The 19,682-nt window shown below is 48.9% G+C and overlaps 1 protein-coding gene across 1 annotated transcript in view; it reads right to left on the minus strand.

Annotated features, from left to right (window-relative positions):
- LOC124002235 (calpain-3-like) overlaps positions 1 to 12,827 on the minus strand; it is a 65,910-nt gene extending 53,083 nt beyond the window's left edge. Inside the window, exons 1-3 of the mRNA XM_046309597.1 lie at positions 12,444 to 12,827; positions 9,495 to 9,564; positions 266 to 384 (exon numbers count right to left, since the gene is read on the minus strand). Of these exons, the coding sequence (XP_046165553.1) occupies positions 266 to 384; positions 9,495 to 9,564; positions 12,444 to 12,695 (441 nt within the window). The 5' untranslated portion in view covers positions 12,696 to 12,827. The remainder of the gene's footprint in view (positions 1 to 265; positions 385 to 9,494; positions 9,565 to 12,443) is intronic.
- Between the last annotated feature and the right edge of the window lie 6,855 nt (positions 12,828 to 19,682).

Below are 19,682 nucleotides of genomic sequence, written 5' to 3' on the forward strand. Positions count from 1 at the left end.
GTAAAACTGAAATTCCCATCCCACTTTTTAAGGAAATTAAAATGAGTTTAACGTGAATTTTGAATAAGTGTAAGTCTTGAACTGGATGAATTGAAATGCAACTGTGATTACAGTGTAACATACGTGATAACAGTGTAACATAGTGTAGTATTGAGAGTTGTTTAGACCATAGGAACAAATCTCTAAAAGAGTTTTAGAGCCTCTAACCCTGGCATTAACTTGTAAACTCATTATAGTTCTGTGCTTTTGATTGGTGGGTTCTGACCTGGAAGTGGAAAATTCCTCCATATCCCTCAGAGAAGCTCTGTTCCTGAGGAACGACCCGGTAGAGAAGCTTCTCATTCAGAGTCAGACAGGCTATAGCAGCCAGCAGCCAACAGTCACCTAGGAAACACACAGTTAGTTACCAACAGACACACACCTAGGAACACCCAGTCAGAAAGGCTATAGCAGCCAGCAGCCAGCAGTCACCTAGGAAACACACAGTTAGTTACCAACAGAGACACACCTAGGAACACGCAGTCAGACAGACACACACACCTAGGAACACCCAGTCAGACAGGCTATAGCAGCCAGCAGCCAACAGTCACCTAGGAAAAACACAGTCAGACACACACACACCTAGGAACACAGTCAGACAGACACACACACCTAGGAACACACAGTCAGACACACACACACACCTAGGAACACACAGTCAGACAGACACACACACCTAGGAACACACAGTCAGACACACACACCTAGGAAACACACAGTCAGACACACACACCTAGGAACACACAGTCAGACAGACACACCTATGAACACACAGTCACACACATACAGTGTGTGTGTGTACAAAATATTAACACCTGCTCTTTCCATGACATACACTGACCAGGTGAATCCAGGTGAAAGCTATGATTTCTTATTGATGTCACTTGTTAAATCCACTTCAGTCAGTGTAGATGAAGGGGAGGAGTCACGTTAAAGAAGGATTTTTAAGTCTTGAGACAATTGCGACATGTATTGTGTATGTGTGCCATTGAGAGGGTGACTTGGCAAGACAAAATATTTAACTGCAACGCTGCTGGGTTTTTCACGCTCAACAGTTTCCCATGTGTATCGAGAATGGTCCACCAGCCAAAGGACATCCAGCCAACTTGACACCACTGTGGGAAGCATTGGTGTCAACATGGGCCAGCATTCCTGTGGAACGCTTTCTACACCTTGTAGAGTCAACATGGACCAGCATCCCTGTGGAACGCTTTAGACACCTTGTAGAGTCAACATGGGCCAGCATCCCTGTGGAACGCTTTAGACACCTTGTAGAGTCAACATGGGCCAGCATCCCTGTGGAACGCTTTAGACACCTTGTAGAGTCAACATGGGCCAGTATCCCTGTGGAACGATTTCAACACCTTGTAGAGTCAAAATGGACCAGCATCCCTGTGGAACACTTTAGACACCTTGTAGAGTCAACATGGGCCAGCATCACTGTGGAACGCTTTCAACACCTTGTAGAGTCAACATGGGCCAGCATCACTGTGGAACGGTTTCAACACCTTGTAGAGTCAACATAGGCCAGCATCCCTGTGGAACGCTTTCAACACCTTGTAGAGTCAACATGGACCAGCACACCTGTGGAACGCTTTAGACACCTTGTAGAGTCAACATGGGCCAGCATCACTGTGGAAAGCTTTCAACACCTTGTAGAGTCCATTTCCTGATGAATTGAGGCTGTTCTGAGGGCAACTTAATTTTAGGAAGGTGTTCGTAATGTTTTGTACAATCACTGTAAACACACACACACACACACACACACACACACACACACACACACACACACACACACACACACACACACACACACACACACACACACACACACACACACACACACACACACACACACACACACACACACACACACACACACACTCAATGAACACACAGTCATTCAACAGGCTCAATGGGAGGTTGGTTTCATTCACCATTGCCACTGGTAAAGGTCCACAACATGTAAAACCATTGTTATCTAACCCCTGGCAGTGATTGGTTGGAGTTGATGGACGGGAGACCCACTGTTATGTTTTGTTTATTGTTCAACTATTGAGTGGTGACCATCTTTGTTGTCTCCACGTGGGACTTGAAAGGGAGAGGCTTTTCTGACACACCGGCTGCACAAATTGATGACGTCTGGTATTTCACGCAGCTGAGAGTCGAGTGGAGATGAATGGATTGGGTTCAGTCAGTCATCCTGATAAGCCCTTCCTAGCTAGCTAGTTTAGTCAGTCATCCTGACGAGCCCTTCCCAGCTAGCTAGTTTAGTCAGTCATCCTGACGAGCCCTTCCCAGCTAGCTAGTTCAGTCAGTCATCCTGACGAGCCCTTCCCAGCTAGCTAGTTCAGTCAGTCATCCTGATGAGCCCTTCCCAGCTAGCTAGTTTAGTCAATCATCCTGACGAGCCCTTCCCAGCTAGCTAGTTTAGTCAGTCATCATGATGAGCCCTTCCCAGCTAGCTAGTTCAGTCAATCATCCTGATAAGCCCTTCCTAGCTAGCTAGTTCAGTCAGTCATCCTGATGAGACCTTCCCAGCTAGCTAGTTCAGTCAGTCATCCTGATGAGCCCTTCCTAGCTAGCTAGTTCAGTCAGTCATCCTGATGAGACCTTCCCAGCTAGCTAGTTCAGTCAATCATCCTGATAAGCCCTTCCCAGCTAGCTAGTTCAGTCAGTCATCCTGATGAGCCCTTCCCAGCTAGCTAGTTTAGTCAGTCATCCTGATGAGCCCTTCCTAGCTAGCTAGTTCAGTCAGTCATCCTGATGAGCCCTTCCTAGCTAGCTAGTTTAGTCAGTCATCCTGACGAGCCCATCCCAGCTAGCTAGTCCAGTCAGTCGTCCTGATGAGACCTTCCCAGCTAGCTAGTTTAGTCAGTCGTCCTGATGAGACCTTCCCAGCTAGCTAGTTTAGTCAATCATCCTGTCGTCAGTCATGATGAGCCCTTCCATCCTGAGCTTCCCAGCTAGTTTAGTCAGTCATCCTGAGCTAGTTCAGCCCATCCCAGCTAGCTAGTTCCAGTCAGTCGTCCTGATGAGACCTTCCCAGCTAGCTAGTTTAGTCAGTCATCCTGACGAGCCCTTCCCAGCTAGCTAGTTCAGTCAGTCATCCTGATGAGACCTTCCCAGCTAGCTAGTTCAGTCAGTCGTCCTGATGAGACCTTCCCAGCTAGCTAGTTTAGTCAGTCGTCCTGATTTTGGGCAACAGGCGAGTCCGTATTTGCCTCTCCCGACTTGATATGAAAAATGCTGATGCAATATTTCCTCCAATATATTTGTGTTGTTCAGGGACAGTACCCAGTCTCTCACCTCAGTGTTGAGGACCAGTACCCAGTCTCTCACCTCAGTGTTGAGGACCAGTACCCAGTCTCTCACCAGTGTTGAGGACAGTGTTGAGGACCAGTACCCAGTCTCTCAGTCCCCCCTCAGTGTTGAGGAACAGTACCCAGTCTCTCACCTCAGTGTTGAGGACCAGTACCCAGTCTCTCACCTCAGTGTTGAGGAACATTACCCAGTCTCTCACCTCAGTGTTGAGGACCAGTACCCAGTCTCTCAGCTCAGTGTTGAGGACCAGTACCCAGTCTCTCACCTCAGTGTTTTCTGACTGTCGCTCCAAACCTGCATGTTGGCTATATGCCCAGTCAGTGAGTTAACCACTGAACAATGGCAGTTAATATTGTTGTCCCAGCGTGTATGGACCATTGTCCCTCATGGTGACTTTTATACAGAGTCTCGACACTGGATGGACAGCTCAACAATGAGAAGTGCTGCTAGCTGGAATCGCTTGCATAGAGCCAGTACAATATAGAGAGGCCACTGGTGGAGAGGTGGAGAGGCCAGCCGTGAGGCTCACAGGGGAGAACTGGGATGTTTTCTGCCCTGAAGAGACAGGTGACCTGAGAGGTATACTATAGAGTATGATCAATATGTTAGCCATCTTTTTTTTTTTTTAAAGATGAGCTTGAAATGGGCTTGGTCTAATTGATTAAACGACCCAAAAAATACATATCTAAGCTCAGCCTTTTTAATGACTAACTCATTGATTCTACTTTGTAGTATTCCCCTCAGGGTTATCATGATACATAAAACATCCTGCCCTTTCCAACTCGTGAGTCAATACATCACACACCTGACCTCTCCTCAGTACCAGTGGTGTGGTGTGGTGTGGTGTAGTGTAGTGTGGTCTGGTGTGGTGTAGTGTGTGTGGTGTAGTGTGGTGTAGTGTAGTGTAGTGTGGTCTGGTGTGGTGTAGTGTAGTGTGGTGTAGTGTGGTGTAGTGTAGTGTAGTGTGGTGTAGTGTAGTGTGGTGTAGTGTAGTGTGGTGTAGTGTGGTGTAGTGTAGTGTGGTGTAGTGTAGTGTGGTGTAGTGTAGTGTAGTGTGGTGTAGTGTGGTGTGGTGTAGTGTAGTGTGGTGTAGTGTGGTGTAGTGTAGTGTAGTGTGGTGTGGTGTAGTGTAGTGTGGTGTGGTGTGGTGTAGTGTAGTGTGGTGTAGTGTAGTGTAGTGTGGTGTAGTGTGGTGTGGTGTAGTGTAGTGTGGTGTAGTGTGGTGTAGTGTGGTGTAGTGTGGTGTGGTGTGGTGTAGTGTAGTGTGGTGTGGTGGTGTGGTGTAGTGTGGTGTAGTGTAGTGTGGTGTAGTGTAGTGTAGGGCAGTGTGGTGTAGTGTAGTGTAGGGCAGTGTGGTGTAGTGTAGTGTAGGGCAGTGTGGTGTGGTGTAGTGTGGTGTGGTGTAGTGTGGTGTCGTGTAGTGTAGTGTGGTGTGGTGTGGTGTGGTGTGGTGTGGTGTGGTGTAGTGTAGTGTGGTGTAGTGTAGTGTGGTGTGGTGTGGTGTGGTGTAGTGTAGTGTGGTGTAGTGTGGTGTGGTGTGGTGTAGTGTAGTGTGGTGTAGTGTAGTGTAGTGTGGTGTAGTGTGGTGTGGTGTAGTGTAGTGTGGTGTAGTGTGGTGTAGTGTAGTGTGGTGTAGTGTGGTGTGGTGTAGTGTAGTGTGGTGTGGTGTGGTGTGGTGTAGTGTAGTGTAGTGTGGTGTAGTGTGGTGTGGTGTAGTGTGGTGTGGTGTGGTGTGGTGTAGTGTGGTGTGGTGTGGTGTAGTGTGGTGTAGTGTAGTGTGGTGTGGTGTGGTGTAGTGTGGTGTGGTGTAGTGTAGTGTAGTGTAGTGTGGTGTGGTGTGGTGTGGTGTGGTGTAGTGTGGTGTGGTGTAGTGTGGTGTGGTGTAGTGTAGTGTAGTGTGGTGTAGTGTGGTGTTGTGTATTGTAGAGTGGTGTGGTGTTGTATGGTGTGGTGTTGTATGGTGTATTGTGGTGTAGTGTAGTGTGGTGTGGTGTGGTGTATTGTAGTGTAGTGTGGTGTGGTGTTGTATGGTGTGGTGTTGTATGGTGTATTGTGGTGTAGTGTAGTGTGGTGTGGTGTGGTGTATTGTAGTGTGGTGTGGTGTTGTATGGTGTGGTGTTGTATGGTGTATTGTGGTGTAGTGTAGTGTGGTGTGGTGTGGTGTTGTATGGTGTAGTGTAGTGTAGTGTAGTGTAGTGTAGTGTAGTGTAGTGTAGTGTGGTGTAGTGTGGTGTCGTGCATTGTAGTGTGGTGTGGTGTTGTATGGTGTGGTGTTGTATGGTGTATTGTGGTGTAGTGTAGTGTGGTGTGGTGTGGTGTGGTGTGGTGTGGTGTATTGTAGTGTGGTGTAGTGTGGTGTGGTGTGGTGTAGTGTAGTGTAGTGTAGTGTAGTGTAGTGTAGTATGTAGTGTAGTGTAGTGTAGTGTAGTGTAGTGTAGTGTAGTGTAGTGTGTGTAGTGTAGTGTAGTGTGGCGTGGCGTGGCGTGGCGTGGCGTGGCGTGGCGTAGTGTAGTGTAGTGTAGTGTAGTGTAGTGTAGTGTAGTGTAGTGTAGTGCAGTGTAGTGTAGTGCAGTGTAGTGTGGTGTGGTGTGGTGTGGTGTGGTGTAATGTGGTGTAGTGTGGTGTAGTGTAGTGTAGTGTAGTGTGGTGTAGTGTAGTGTGGTGTAGTGTGGTGTGGTGTGGTGTGGTGTAATGTGGTGTGGTGTGGTGTGGTGTATTGTGGTGTGGTGTGGTGTGGTGTAGGGCAGTGTGGTGTAGTGTAGTGTAGGGCAGTGTGGTGTAGTGTAGTGTAGGGCAGTGTGGTGTAGTGTGATGTAGTGTGGTGTAGTGTAGTGTGGTGTAGTGTAGTGTAGTGTAGTGTGGTGTAGTGTAGTGTGTAGTGTAGTGTAGTGTAGTGTAGTGTAGTGTGGTGTGGTGTGGTGTGGTGTAGTGTGGTGTAGTGTAGTGTGGTGTGGTGTAGTGTGGTGTAGTGTAGTGTAGTGTGGTGTAGTGTAGTGTGTGTGTAGTGTGGTGTGTGGGTGTGGTGTAGTGTGGTGTAGTGTAGTGTGGTGTAGTGTAGGGTGTAGTGTGGTGTGGTGTGGTGTGGTGTGTGTGGTGGTGTGTGTGTAGTGTTGTGTAGTGTGGTGTGGTGTGGTGTGGTGTGGTGTAGTGTTGTGTAGTGTGGTGTAGTGTGGTGTGGTGTGGTGTAGTGTAGTGTAGTGTGGTGTAGTGTAGTGTGGTGTAGTGTGGTGTAGTGTGGTGCAGTGTGATGTAGTGTAGTGTGGTGTGGTGTAGTGTGGTGTAGTGTAGTGTAGTGTGGTGTGGTGTGGTGTGGTGTGGTGTGGTGTGGTGTGGTGTAGTGTGGTGTGGTGTAGTGTGATGTGGTGTAGTGTAGTGTAGTATAGTAGTGTAGTGTAGTGTAGTGTAGTGTAGTGTAGTGTAGTGTAGTGTAGTGTGGTGTGGTGCTGCCAGGCAGACTAAATAACTTTTTTGCCCGCTTTGAGGACAATACAGTGCCACTGACACGGCCTGCAACGAAAACATGCGGTCTCTCCTTCACTGCAGCCGAGGTGAGTAAGACATTTAAACGTGTTAACCCTCGCAAGGCTGCAGGCCCAGACGGCATCCCCAGCCGCGCCCTCAGAGCATGCGCAGACCAGCTGGCCGGTGTGTTTACGGACATATTCAATCAATCCCTATACCAGTCTGCTGTTCCCACATGCTTCAAGAGGGCCACCATTGTTCCTGTTCCCAAGAAAGCTAAGGTTACTGAGCTAAACGACTACCGCCCCGTAGCACTCACTTCCGTCATCATGAAGTGCTTTGAGAGACTAGTCAAGGACCATATCACCTCCACCCTACCTGACACCCTAGACCCACTCCAATTTGCTTAACGCCCAAATAGGTCCACAGACGATGCAATCTCAACCACACTGCACACTGCCCTAACCCACCTGGACAAGAGGAATACCTATGTGAGAATGCTGTTCATCGACTACAGCTCGGCATTCAACACCATAGTACCCTCCAAGCTCGTCATCAAGCTCGAGACCCTGGGTCTCGACCCCGCCCTGGGCAACTGGGTACTGGACTTCCTGACGAGCCGCCCCCAGGTGGTGAGGGTAGGCAACAACATCTCCTCCCCGCTGATCCTCAACACGGGGGCCCCACAAGGGTGCGTTCTGAGCCCTCTCCTGTACTCCCTGTTCACCCACGACTGCGTGGCCACGCACGCCTCCAACTCAAACATCAAGTTTGCGGAAGACACAACAGTGGTAGGCTTGATTACCAACAACGACGAGACGGCCTACAGGGAGGAGGTGAGGGCCCTCGGAGTGTGGTGTCAGGAAAATAACCTCACACTCAACGTCAACAAAACTAAGGAGATGATTGTGGACTTCAGGAAACAGCAGAGGGAACACCCCCCTATCCACATCGATGGAACAGTAGTGGAGAGGGTAGCAAGTTTTAAGTTCCTCGGCATACACATCACAGACAAACTGAATTGGTCCACTCACACTGACAGTGTCGTGAAGAAGGCGCAGCAGCGCCTCTTCAACCTCATGAGGCTGAAGAAATTTGGCTTGTCACCAAAAGCACTCACAAACTTCTACAGATGCACAATCGAGAGCATCCTGGCAGGCTGTATCACCGCCTGGTACGGCAACTGCTCCGCCCTCAACCGTAAGGCTCTCCAGAGGGTAGTGAGGTCTGCACAACGCATCATCGGGGGCAAACTACCTGCCCTCCAGGACACCTACACCACCCGATGTTACAGGAAGGCCATAAAGATCATCAAGGACATCAACCACCCGAGCCACTGCCTGTTCACCCCGCTATCATCCAGAAGGCGAGGTCAGTACAGGTGCATCAAAGCTGGGACAGAGAGACTGAAAAACAGCTTCTATCTCAAGGCCATCAGACTGTTAAACAGCCACCACTAACATTGAGTGGCTGCTGCCAACACACTGTCATTGACACTGACCCAACTCCAGCCACTTTAATAATGGGAATTGATGGGAAATGATGTAAATATATCACTAGCCACTTTAAACAATGCTACCTTATATAATGTTACTTACCCTACATTATTCATCTCATATGCATACGTATATACTGTACTCTATATCATCGACTGCATCCTTATGTAATAGCTGTATCACTAGCCACTTTGTTTACTTTGTCTACATACTCATCTCATATGTATATACTGTACTCGATACCATCTACTGTATGCTGCCCTGTACCATCACTCATTCATATATCCTTATGTACATATTCTTTATCCCCTTACACTGTGTATAAGACAGTAGTTTTGTCAGGATTTGGCCAGGGTTGTTCCGGTTTTTGGTCACTAGATGCCCCCATTGTGCCTTTTGACCTTTTGTTTTCCCTTGATCCCCATTATTATTTTCACCTGTGCCTCGTTTCCCCTGATTGTATTTAAACCCTTTGTTTTCCTCAGTTCTTTGCTCTGTGTTTGTATGTTAGCACCCAGCCCTAGTACTCTGTGAACTCTTGTTGATCCCGGTGGACTCTCTTGTGGAATTCTGTTTTTTGTTCTTGTTTGTTTGTTTTTGAGTATCTTTTGAGGCTTTTTGTGCTATACCTTCCACCTTGTGGATTTACCTTTTTGTCTTGGAGGATTACCTTTGTTCTTGTGGAATTCCTTTTGAGGTTGTGGAGTTACATGTTTTCCTGAAGAACTTTACTTTTTACTTCATTAAATACACCGTCTCAAGTACTGCTGTGTCTGCCTCTTCTTCTGGCTTCTGCCGACTATTCGTGGCTCAGTTGTTTAAGTGACTGTTTCTCACTCCGGAGACCCGGGTTCGTAACCGGGTCCTGACAAATTTTGGAATTGTTAGTTAGATTACTTGTTGGTTATTACTGCATTGTCGGAACTAGAAGCACAAGCATTTCGCTACACTCGCATTAACATCTGCTAACCATGTGTATGTGACAATTAAATTTCATTTGATTTGGTGTGGTGTAGTGTAGTGTGGTGTAGTGTGGTGTAGTGTAGTGTGTAGTGTGGTGTAGTGTAGTGTGTAGTGTAGTGTAGTGTGGTGTGGTGTAGTTTAGTGTAGTGTGGTGTAGTGTGGTGTAGTGTAGTGTGGTGTAGTATGGTGTGGGGTAACATTTATATTTACCAAGATCTCCCTGGCAAATGTCTGTCCTGCTGGCTCCGCCCACAATGAACTGAGGGTTCTCACAGATCTCCTGGTGACAGACAGAAACACACAGACACTTGGATCAGCTGCCTGGGGATATGAGGGTAAGAGGGATATGACTTTGAAATATACTACTTCACTGCTGTAAGGGAAATATTCAAATCCATACAGTTACATATTATTACATTATTATTGGATATTATATTGATATTTGACTACAAGTATCGATTTGTAAATAAATAAGTAATTAATTATAATAGTATATATCACAGGAGGTTGGTGGCACCTTAATTTTGGGAGGACGGGCTCGTGGTCAATGGCTGGTGGAATTGTATCAAATACATCACATCAATTTGTAAGTCGCTCTGGATAAGAGCGTCTGCTAAATGACTTAAATGTAAATGTAAATCAAACATATGGTTTCCATGGTTTCCACTGTTTCCATGGTTTCCATGTGTTTGATGCCATTCCATTTGGTTTGTGTTTCCAGACTCTATTATGAGCCGTCCTCCCCTCAGCAGCCTTAATACCTTGTAGAATCAGGCTGTCACGTAACAAAATGTGGGAAAAGTCAAGGGGTCTGAATACTTTCTGAATGCACAAGGAGACACAAGGCATTTTATAAATATATATATATATATATATATATACACACATTTTGAGTGTACCAAACATTAGGAACACCTTTCTAATATTGAGTTGCACCCCATGGATGCTGGCCCATGTTGACTCTACAAGGTGTCAAGTGTTCCACAGGGATGCTGGTCCATGTCGACTCCAATGCTTCCCACAGTTGTGTCAAATTGGCTGGATGTCATTTGCATGGTGGACCATTCTTGATAAACACGGGAAACTGTTGAGCGTGAAAAACTCAGCAGCGTTGCAGTTCTTGACAGAACCAGTGTGCCTGGCACCTGCTACCATACCCCGTTCAAAGGCACTTAAATATTTTGTCTTGTCCAGTCACCCTCTGAATGACACACAGACACAATCCATGTCTCAATTGTCTCAAGGTTTAAAACTCCTTCCTTTATCCCGTCTCCTCGCCTTCATCTACACTGACTGAAGTGGATTTAACCTTCATCTACACTGACTGAAGTGGATTTAACCTGACTCCTCCCATCTACACTTCATCTCCCCTTCATCAACACTGACTGAAGTGGATTTAACCTGACTCCTCCCCTTCATCTACACTGACTGAAGTGGATTTAACTCCTCCTCCCATTCATCTACACTGACTGAAGTGGACTCCTCCCCTTCATCTACACTGACTGAAGTGGATTTAACCTGACTCCTCCCCCCTTCATCTACACTGACTGAAGTGGATTTAACCTGACTCCTCCCCTTCATCTACACTGACTGAAGTGGATTTAACCTGACTCCTCCCCTTCATCTACACTGACTGAAGTGGATTTAACCTGACTCCTCCCATTCATCTACACTGACTGAAGTGGATTTAACCTGACTCCTCCCCCCTCATCTACACTGACTGAAGTGGATTTAACCTGACTCCTCCCCTTCATCTACACTGACTGAAGTGGATTTAACCTGACTCCTCCCCTTCATCTACACTGACTGAAGTGGATTTAACCTGACTCCTCCCCTTCATCTACACTGACTGAAGTCGATTTAACCTGACTCCTCCCCCTTCATCAACACTGACTGAAGTGGATTTAACAAGTGACATCAATAATGAATCATATCTTTCACCTGGATTCACCTGGTCAGTCTGTATCATGGAAAGAGCAGGTGTTCTTAATGTTTTGTTCAGTCAGTGAATATAATTATGATTATTATTATTATCATTATTTTGCTACTGTGGGTAGCGTTAGCATGCGCGAGTTGGCTGTACCTGCGCTAGTTGGCTGTACCTGCGCTAGTTGGCTGTACCTGCGCTAGTTGGCTGTACCTGCGCTAGTTGGCTGTACCTGCGCTAGTTGGCTGTACCTACGCTAGTTGGCTGTACCTGCGCTAGTTGGCTGTACCTGCGCTAGTTGGCTGTACCTACGCTAGTTGGCTGTACCTGCACCAAAACGCTATTTTTAATTCTATAGGTTCTGTTTAAATAGTGAGTCAACATGTTTACTTCTATTTCCCTGACTGATCAGAACTCATTTTCTCCTGACTCTCTCCTCGTCTCTCTCCTCGTCTCTCTCCTCGTCTCTCCTCGTCTCTCTCCTGTCTCTCTCCTGTCTCTCTCCTGTCTCTCTCCTGTCTCTCTCCTGTCTCTCTCCTCGTCTCTCTCCTCGTCTCTCTCCTGTCTCTCTCCTCGTCTCTCTCCTCGTCTCTCTCCTGTCTCTCTCCTCGTCTCTCTGACACAGACATATAGGGAGCAATTTATTTGGAACATCAAATCGCAAATTAAAGAAATGGCAGTATATATACGGTAGAATCGTGAGAATCGCATTACATATTGTATCGACACCTAAGCATGGTGGTAATATCGTGATGGTGAGGTCCCTGGCATCTCTCTACAAACAAATAGATCAACTATACTTCACTTATTCATAGCTTCACATCACACCTTGCCACGGATTGATATAATCAGCTCCCCCCCCCCCCCCCCCCCCACCCACCATTTCTGACAGTCCCATGTTTCAAACAGCCATAACAACCATAAATTCCATCCCATAATGACAAGTACCTCACAGAGGTCCTGTAGTTTCAGATAAGATTTCACAGCATGTTCATTTCACAGCATCACCCTTTTCAAAGCATCCTGAAACGTCCTTGTTGTTGACTCGTTAATTGTAGGACATCATCCCACCTCCCACACGCGTTTCCATTCCTTCCCCCTCTTTATTTAATCATCTATCTCTCCTGTATGCCCCCCTCCCCTCCTCTCCTACCTTGGGTCTCTTCCAGATCCACCCCCCTCCTCTCCTACCTTGGGTCTCTTCCAGATCCACCCCCCCCCTCCTCTCCTACCTTGGGTCTCTTCCAGACGATGTTCTTGACCTTGTTAGACTTGTGTCCCAGCTCCTTGTACCCCAGAGACTCCACGGAGGCTGGGAAGGTGTCATCCTCAAACAGGCACTTCTTGGTGAGGCACTCTTGTTTGAGTGCGGTAAAGTCCTGTCCGCTGAAGCGCAGGGGCTTGCTGAGGGATCCTTCTCCATCTCTTCTCTCTCTCTCCCGGATCAGCCGGTCACAGAAGAAGCCGGACGGTGTATAGGGCATTCTGGATTATTATTTTTTAAACTGCTTGCTTTTGCCACTTCCACTAAAGTCTTTACAAGCCTAAAAAACCTTGGCATAAATCCAACAGGGTTGTCTCTGATTGGCTGTATCGTTGTATGACGTCCCCCTCCCTCTAGGTCATAGACTCTAAAGGCATGGTGAAAAAGACTCAACATGCATTCACGTTCCTTTACATTAGCACGCACACACACACACACACACACACACACACACACACACACACACACACACACACACACACACACACACACACACACACACACACACACACACACACACACACACACACACACACACACACACACACACACACACACACACACACACACAAAGGTTGTCTCTTTGTTGCACTCCCATTGGTTCCCTGAACAATGGCCAAATGTTCTGTGGCAGTGGTCGTTCTCGTTCTATCATTGTGTGGCCACACAAAAGGGTTGGTGTGTCGGGCCTCTCCACGGCCCATGTAAACAGTGGTCAGTAGATGTCCTGCCTCAGCAGAAGGCATTCAGTCTGTCTATTCCATTCTCTCCATGGTGCTCAGTATCCAGCGGTCTCAGCACATCTCCACTACAGCAGCAGGCCTCTCTCTCTCTCTCTCTCTCTGAGGTAAACTAACGCTGTGAGAGCAACTTCGCCTCAGTGTTTGATCAGGTACGTTTTAAACAAGGGGACGATATCTCTCTAATGATAAAGTTCACAGTCGAAAACAGAACGCAACAGTTGTTCTGTCCTCTCTCGTCGTCAGCCACGCTGGATGTCTATGATAGCATTAATTCCGGCTTCTTCTGACGTTGCTATGACGTCGTCCCCCCCCCCCGACCCAGGGTTAAAAGGCACAATGACGAAAACACATGATGTGAAGCCCATTTCATGTTCCCACAATGACCTCTGACCCTTGACCTCTAAGGGGAAAAGTCAGCACTCTTAAAGTGTTGTTGTAACCTTTAGTTGTCATGTTAAAAACCACAATGTATTTTCTGCTAATCTTTTCACCTCAGTTTCGTTACTCTTACATGCACTATTGTCACCGTAGTGTAGAATAGTTCACGGCAACACAATAGTGCCAGACAATGCAGGAAAAAGTGTTTTCTTTTGACCTCTAACCACCTTGATCCTGGTGACAGAGGTCGGGTCTTTCAGTTGTTGATCTCAATCATGTCGTGTGGCGTCCACCCAATATTGATCTCGACCAACAGACATTACATCACATTCCGGCTAACAGCTGTACAACTAAAACACTCATTCTGAAGCCTTCATTTAATTTAGGATAAAAAACAATTTGTAGAACTAGACTAAAATAAATGTATGTTTTTAAGAATGAAGGACAACAGGACTCATTATCTATGGCATGTCACGCCCTGACCTTAGAGAGACGTTTTATTTCTCTATTTGGTTAGGTCAGGGTGTGATGTGGGGTGGGCATTCTATGTGTTGTTTTCTATGTTTCTTTATTTCTATGTTTTGGCCCGGGTCTGGTTCTCAATCAGGGACAGCTGTCTATCGTTATCTCTGATTGGGAATCATACTTAGGTAGCCCCTTTTTCCCCCTCCTTCAGTGTGGGTAGTTAACTTTGTTAGTGGCACTATAGCCCTGTTAAGCTTCACGGTTGTGTCTTGTTGGCGTTATTCCAACAATAAAGAGGAAAATGTTCGCTCACCACGCTCCACCTTGGTCCCCTTCTTTCTACGGCCGTGACATGGCAACTGTATCTGATATAACATAATGCCCTGTATTTTCACGTGGAATATTACATATTATATTATATTACATATTATTATAATAATAATAATAATAATAATATATGCCATTTAGCAGACGCTTTTATCCAAAGCGACTTACAGTCATGTGTGCATACATTCTACGTATGGGTGGTCCCGGGGATCGAACCCACTACCCTGGCGTTACAAGCGCCATGCTCTACCAACTGAGCTACAGAAGGACATATTATTGCCCTAGAATTCATCTGTCCACATATGATTTCATATTTCAAACTGAACATACTGCAATCCCAGAGTTTAAAACAGCTGTGGACAAAAATCTGCCACGTTGAAGTTCCTTCAATGACCTGAACAATGCAAAGTGCCATTGAGGTAGATTATAACCATCCTGTCATCAATGCATTCTCCTCTAGAGCAACCACAACCTAGAGGAGCATGACCCCTGACCTCAACATAGGGTTGCACATTTTTTTGAAAACTTCCCCTGTTGTTGAGAAATCCTGTTTGTAAGATTCCTGGAATTATGAGGCAACGAGCAGGACTTCTGGAAAAACAGGGGGTATTTTGGGAAAGACACCAGAATGTTGCACCCCTACGTAGGGGTCAGAGGTCATGCTCCTCTAGGCTGTTGTTGCTGTGGAGGAGATAAAGGAATACTATAATATAGCATACCTGTATATCAGCTATGACTGGCTACCATCCAAAGCCGATTCCAGTACAGTGAATACATCTGTAGTGCGTGTCTGTTGTGAATCCTAGAGGGGGAACTCAACAGTCATTGAATGTGTCAGTCTTTCTCCACTGCAACGTTCACCGTGGGCAGAGCCTCGTCAAACAGGAACGTCACGTTGACGTCCTCAGACCCAAGACAAGGAGAGAGGTTGACGTGTTCAAGGAAACGATTTGTAAACGATTTTTAAGTGAAACTAGCAGTGTCAACCACCATGACACCATCTCCCTCACCGCTAGCAGTGTCAACCACCATCTCCCTCACCGCTAGCAGTGTCAACCACCATGACACCATCTCCCTCACCGCTAGCAGTGTCAACCACCATCTCCCTCACCGCTAGCAGTGTCAACCACCATCTCCCTCACCGCTAGCAGTGTCAACCACCATCTCCCTCACCGCTAGCAGTGTCAACCACCATGACACCATCACCCTCACCGCTAGCAGTGTCAACCACCATGACACCATCACCCTCACCGCTAGCAGTGTCAACCACCATGACACCATCTCCCTCACCGCTAGCAGAGTCAACCACCATCTCCCTCACTGCTAGCAGTGTCAACCACCATCTCCCTCACCGCTAGCAGGGTCAACCACCATGACACCATCTCCCTCACCGCTAGCAGAGTCAACCACCATGACACCATCTCCCTCACCGCTAGCAGTGTCAACCACCATCTCCCTCACCGCTAGCAGTGTCAACCACCATCTCCCTCACCGCTAGCAGTGTCAACCACCATCTCCCTCACCGCTAGCAGAGTCAACCACCATGACACCATCTCCCTCACCGCTAGCAGGGTCAACCACCATGACACCATCTCCCTCACCGCTAGCAGAGTCAACCACCATGACACCATCTCCCTCACCGCTAGCAGTGTCAACCACCATCTCCCTCACCGCTAGCAGTGTCAACCACCATCTCCCTCACCGCTAGCAGTGTCAACCACCATGACACCATCTCCCTCACCGCTAGCAGTGTCAACCACCATCTCCCTCACCGCTAGCAGTGTCAACCACCATGACACCATCTCCCTCACCGCTAGCAGTGGCAACCACCATGACACCATCTCCCTCACCGCTAGCAGTGTCAGCCACCATGACACCATCTCCCTCACCGCTAGCAGTGTCAACCACCATCTCCCTCACCGCTAGCAGTTTCAACCACCATGACACCATCTCCCTCACCGCTAGCAGTGTCAACCACCATCTCCCTCACCGCTAGCAGTGTCGACCACCATGACACCATCTCCCTCACCGCTAGCAGTGTCAGCCACCATGACACCATCTCCCTCACCGCTAGCAGAGTCAACCACCAAGACACCATCTCCCTCACCGCTAGCAGTGTCAACCACCATCTCCCTCACCGCTAGCAGAGTCAACCACCATCTCCCTCACCGCTAGCAGTGGCAACCACCATGACACCATCTCCCTCACCGCTAGCAGTGTCAACCACCATCTCCCTCACCGCTAGCAGAGTCAACCACCATGACACCATCTCCTCACCGCTAGCAGTGTCAACCACCATCTCCCTCACCGCTAGCAGTGTCAACCACCATCTCCTCACAACCACCATGACACCATCTCCCTCACCGCAGAGTCAACCACCATCTCCCTCACCGCTAGCAGAGTCAACCACCATGACACCATCTCCCTCACCGCTAGCAGTGTCAACCTCCATGACACCATCTCCCTCACCGCTAGCAGTGTCAACCACCATCTCCCTCACCGCTAGCAGGGTCAACCACCATGACACCATCTCCCTCACCGCTAGCAGTGTCAACCACCATCTCCCTCACCGCTAGCAGTGTCAACCACCATGACACCATCTCCCTCACCGCTAGCAGTGTCAACCACCATCTCCCTCACCGCTAGCAGTGTCAACCACCATCTCCCTCACCGCTAGCAGTGTCAACCACCATGACACCATCTCCCTCACCGCTAGCAGGGTCAACCACCATGACACCATCTCCCTCACCGTAAGCAATGTAAACCACCATGACACCATCTCCCTCACCGCTAGCAGTGTCAACCACCATCTCCCTCACCGCTAGCAGTGTCAACCACCATGACACCATCTCCCTCACCGCTAGCAGTGTCAACCACCATCTCCCTCACCGCTAGCAGTGTCAACCACCATCTCCCTCACCGCTAGCAGTGTCAACCACCATGACACCATCTCCCTCACCGCTAGCAGTGTCAACCACCATCTCCCTCACCGCTAGCAGTGTCAACCACCATCTCCCTCACCGCTAGCAGTGTCAACCACCATCTCCCTCACCGCTAGCAGTGTCAACCACCATGACACCATCTCCCTCACCACTAGCAGTGTCAACCACCATGACACCATCTCCCTCACCGCTAGCAGTGTCAACCACCATCTCCCTCACCGCTAGCAGAGTCAACCACCATGACACCATCTCCCTCACCGCTAGCAGTGTCAACCACCATCTTCCTCACCGCTAGCAGTGTCAACCACCATGACACCATCTCCCTCACCGCTAGCAGTGTCAACCACCATCTCCCTCACCGCTAGCAGGGTCAACCACCATGACACCATCTCCCTCACCGCTAGCAGTGTCAACCACCATCTTCCTCACCGCTAGCAGGGTCAACCACCATGACACCATCTCCCTCACCGTAAGCAATGTAAACCACCATGACACCATCTCCCTCACCGCTAGCAGTGTCAACCACCATCTTCCTCACCGCTAGCAGTGTCAACCACCATGACACCATCTCCCTCACCGCTAGCAGTGTCAACCACCATCTCCCTCACCGCTAGCAGGGTCAACCACCATGACACCATCTCCCTCACCGCTAGCAGTGTCAACCACCATCTTCCTCACCGCTAGCAGTGTCAACCACCATGACACCATCTCCCTCACCGCTAGCAGGGTCAACCATCATCTCCCTCACCGCTAGCAGTGTCAACCACCATCTCCCTCACCGCTAGCAGAGTCAACCACCATGACACCATCTCCCTCACCGCTAGCAGTGTCAACCACCATCTCCCTCACCGCTAGCAGAGTCAACCACCATGACACCATCTCCCTCACCGCTAGCAGAGTCAACCACCATCTCCCTCACCGCTAGCAGTGTCAACCACCATCTCCCTCACCGCTAGCAGTGTCAACCACCATGACACCATCTCCCTCACCGCTAGCAGAGTCAACCACCATGACACCATCTCCCTCACCGCTAGCAGAGTCAACCACCATGACACCATCTCCCTCACCGCTAGCAGTGTCAACCACCATGACACCATCTCCATCAGCGCTAGCAGTGTCAACCACCATCTCCCTCACCTCTAGCAGTGTCAACCACCATCTCCCTCACCGCTAGCAGAGTCAACCACCATGACACCATCTCCCTCACCGCTAGCAGTGTCAACCACCATCTCCCTCACCGCTAGCAGTGTCAACCACCATGACACCATCTCCCTCACCGCTAGCAGTGTCAACCACCATCTCCCTCACCGCTAGCAGTGTCAACCACCATCTCCCTCACCGCTAGCAGTGTCAACCACCATCTCCCTCACCGCTAGCAGTGTCAACCACCATCTCCCTCACCGCTAGCAGAGTCAACCACCATGACACCATCTCCCTCACCGCTAGCAGTGTCAACCACCATCTTCCTCACCGCTAGCAGTGTCAACCACCATGACACCATCTCCCTCACCGCTAGCAGTGTCAACCACCATCTCCCTCACCGCTAGCAGGGTCAACCACCATGACACCATCTCCCTCACCGCTAGCAGTGTCAACCACCATCTTCCTCACCGCTAGCAGGGTCAACCACCATGACACCATCTCCCTCACCGTAAGCAATGTAAACCACCATGACACCATCTCCCTCACCGCTAGCAGTGTCAACCACCATGACACCATCTCCCTCACCGCTAGCAGAGTCAACCACCATCTCCCTCACCGCTAGCAGTGTCAACCACCATGACACCATCTCCCTCACCGCTAGCAGTGTCAACCACCATCTCCCTCACCGCTAGCAGTGTCAACCACCATCTCCCTCACCGCTAGCAGAGTCAACCACCATGACACCATCTCCCTCACTGCTAGCAGGGTCAACCACCATCTCCACCGCTAGCAGTCAACCACCATGACACCATCTCCCTCACCGCTAGCAGTGTCAACCACCATCTCCCTCACCGCTAGCAGAGTCAACCACCATGACACCATCTCCTCACCGCTAGCAGAGTCAACAACCATGACACCATCTCCTCACCGCTAGCAGAGTCAACCACCATCTCCCCTCACCGCTAGCAGTGTCAACCACCATCTCCCTCACCGCTAGCAGTGTCAACCACCATGACACCATCTCCCTCACCGCTAGCAGAGTCAACCACCATGACACCATCTCCCTCACCGCTAGCAGAGTCAACCACCATGACACCATCTCCCTCACCGCTAGCAGTGTCAACCACCATGACACCATCTCCCTCACCGCTAGCAGTGTCAACCACCATCTCCCTCACCGCTAGCAGTGTCAACCACCATCTCCCTCAC

The sequence above is a fragment of the Oncorhynchus gorbuscha genome, linkage group LG17 (assembly GCF_021184085.1).
Source record: "Oncorhynchus gorbuscha isolate QuinsamMale2020 ecotype Even-year linkage group LG17, OgorEven_v1.0, whole genome shotgun sequence".
Taxonomy (NCBI): domain Eukaryota; kingdom Metazoa; phylum Chordata; class Actinopteri; order Salmoniformes; family Salmonidae; genus Oncorhynchus; species Oncorhynchus gorbuscha.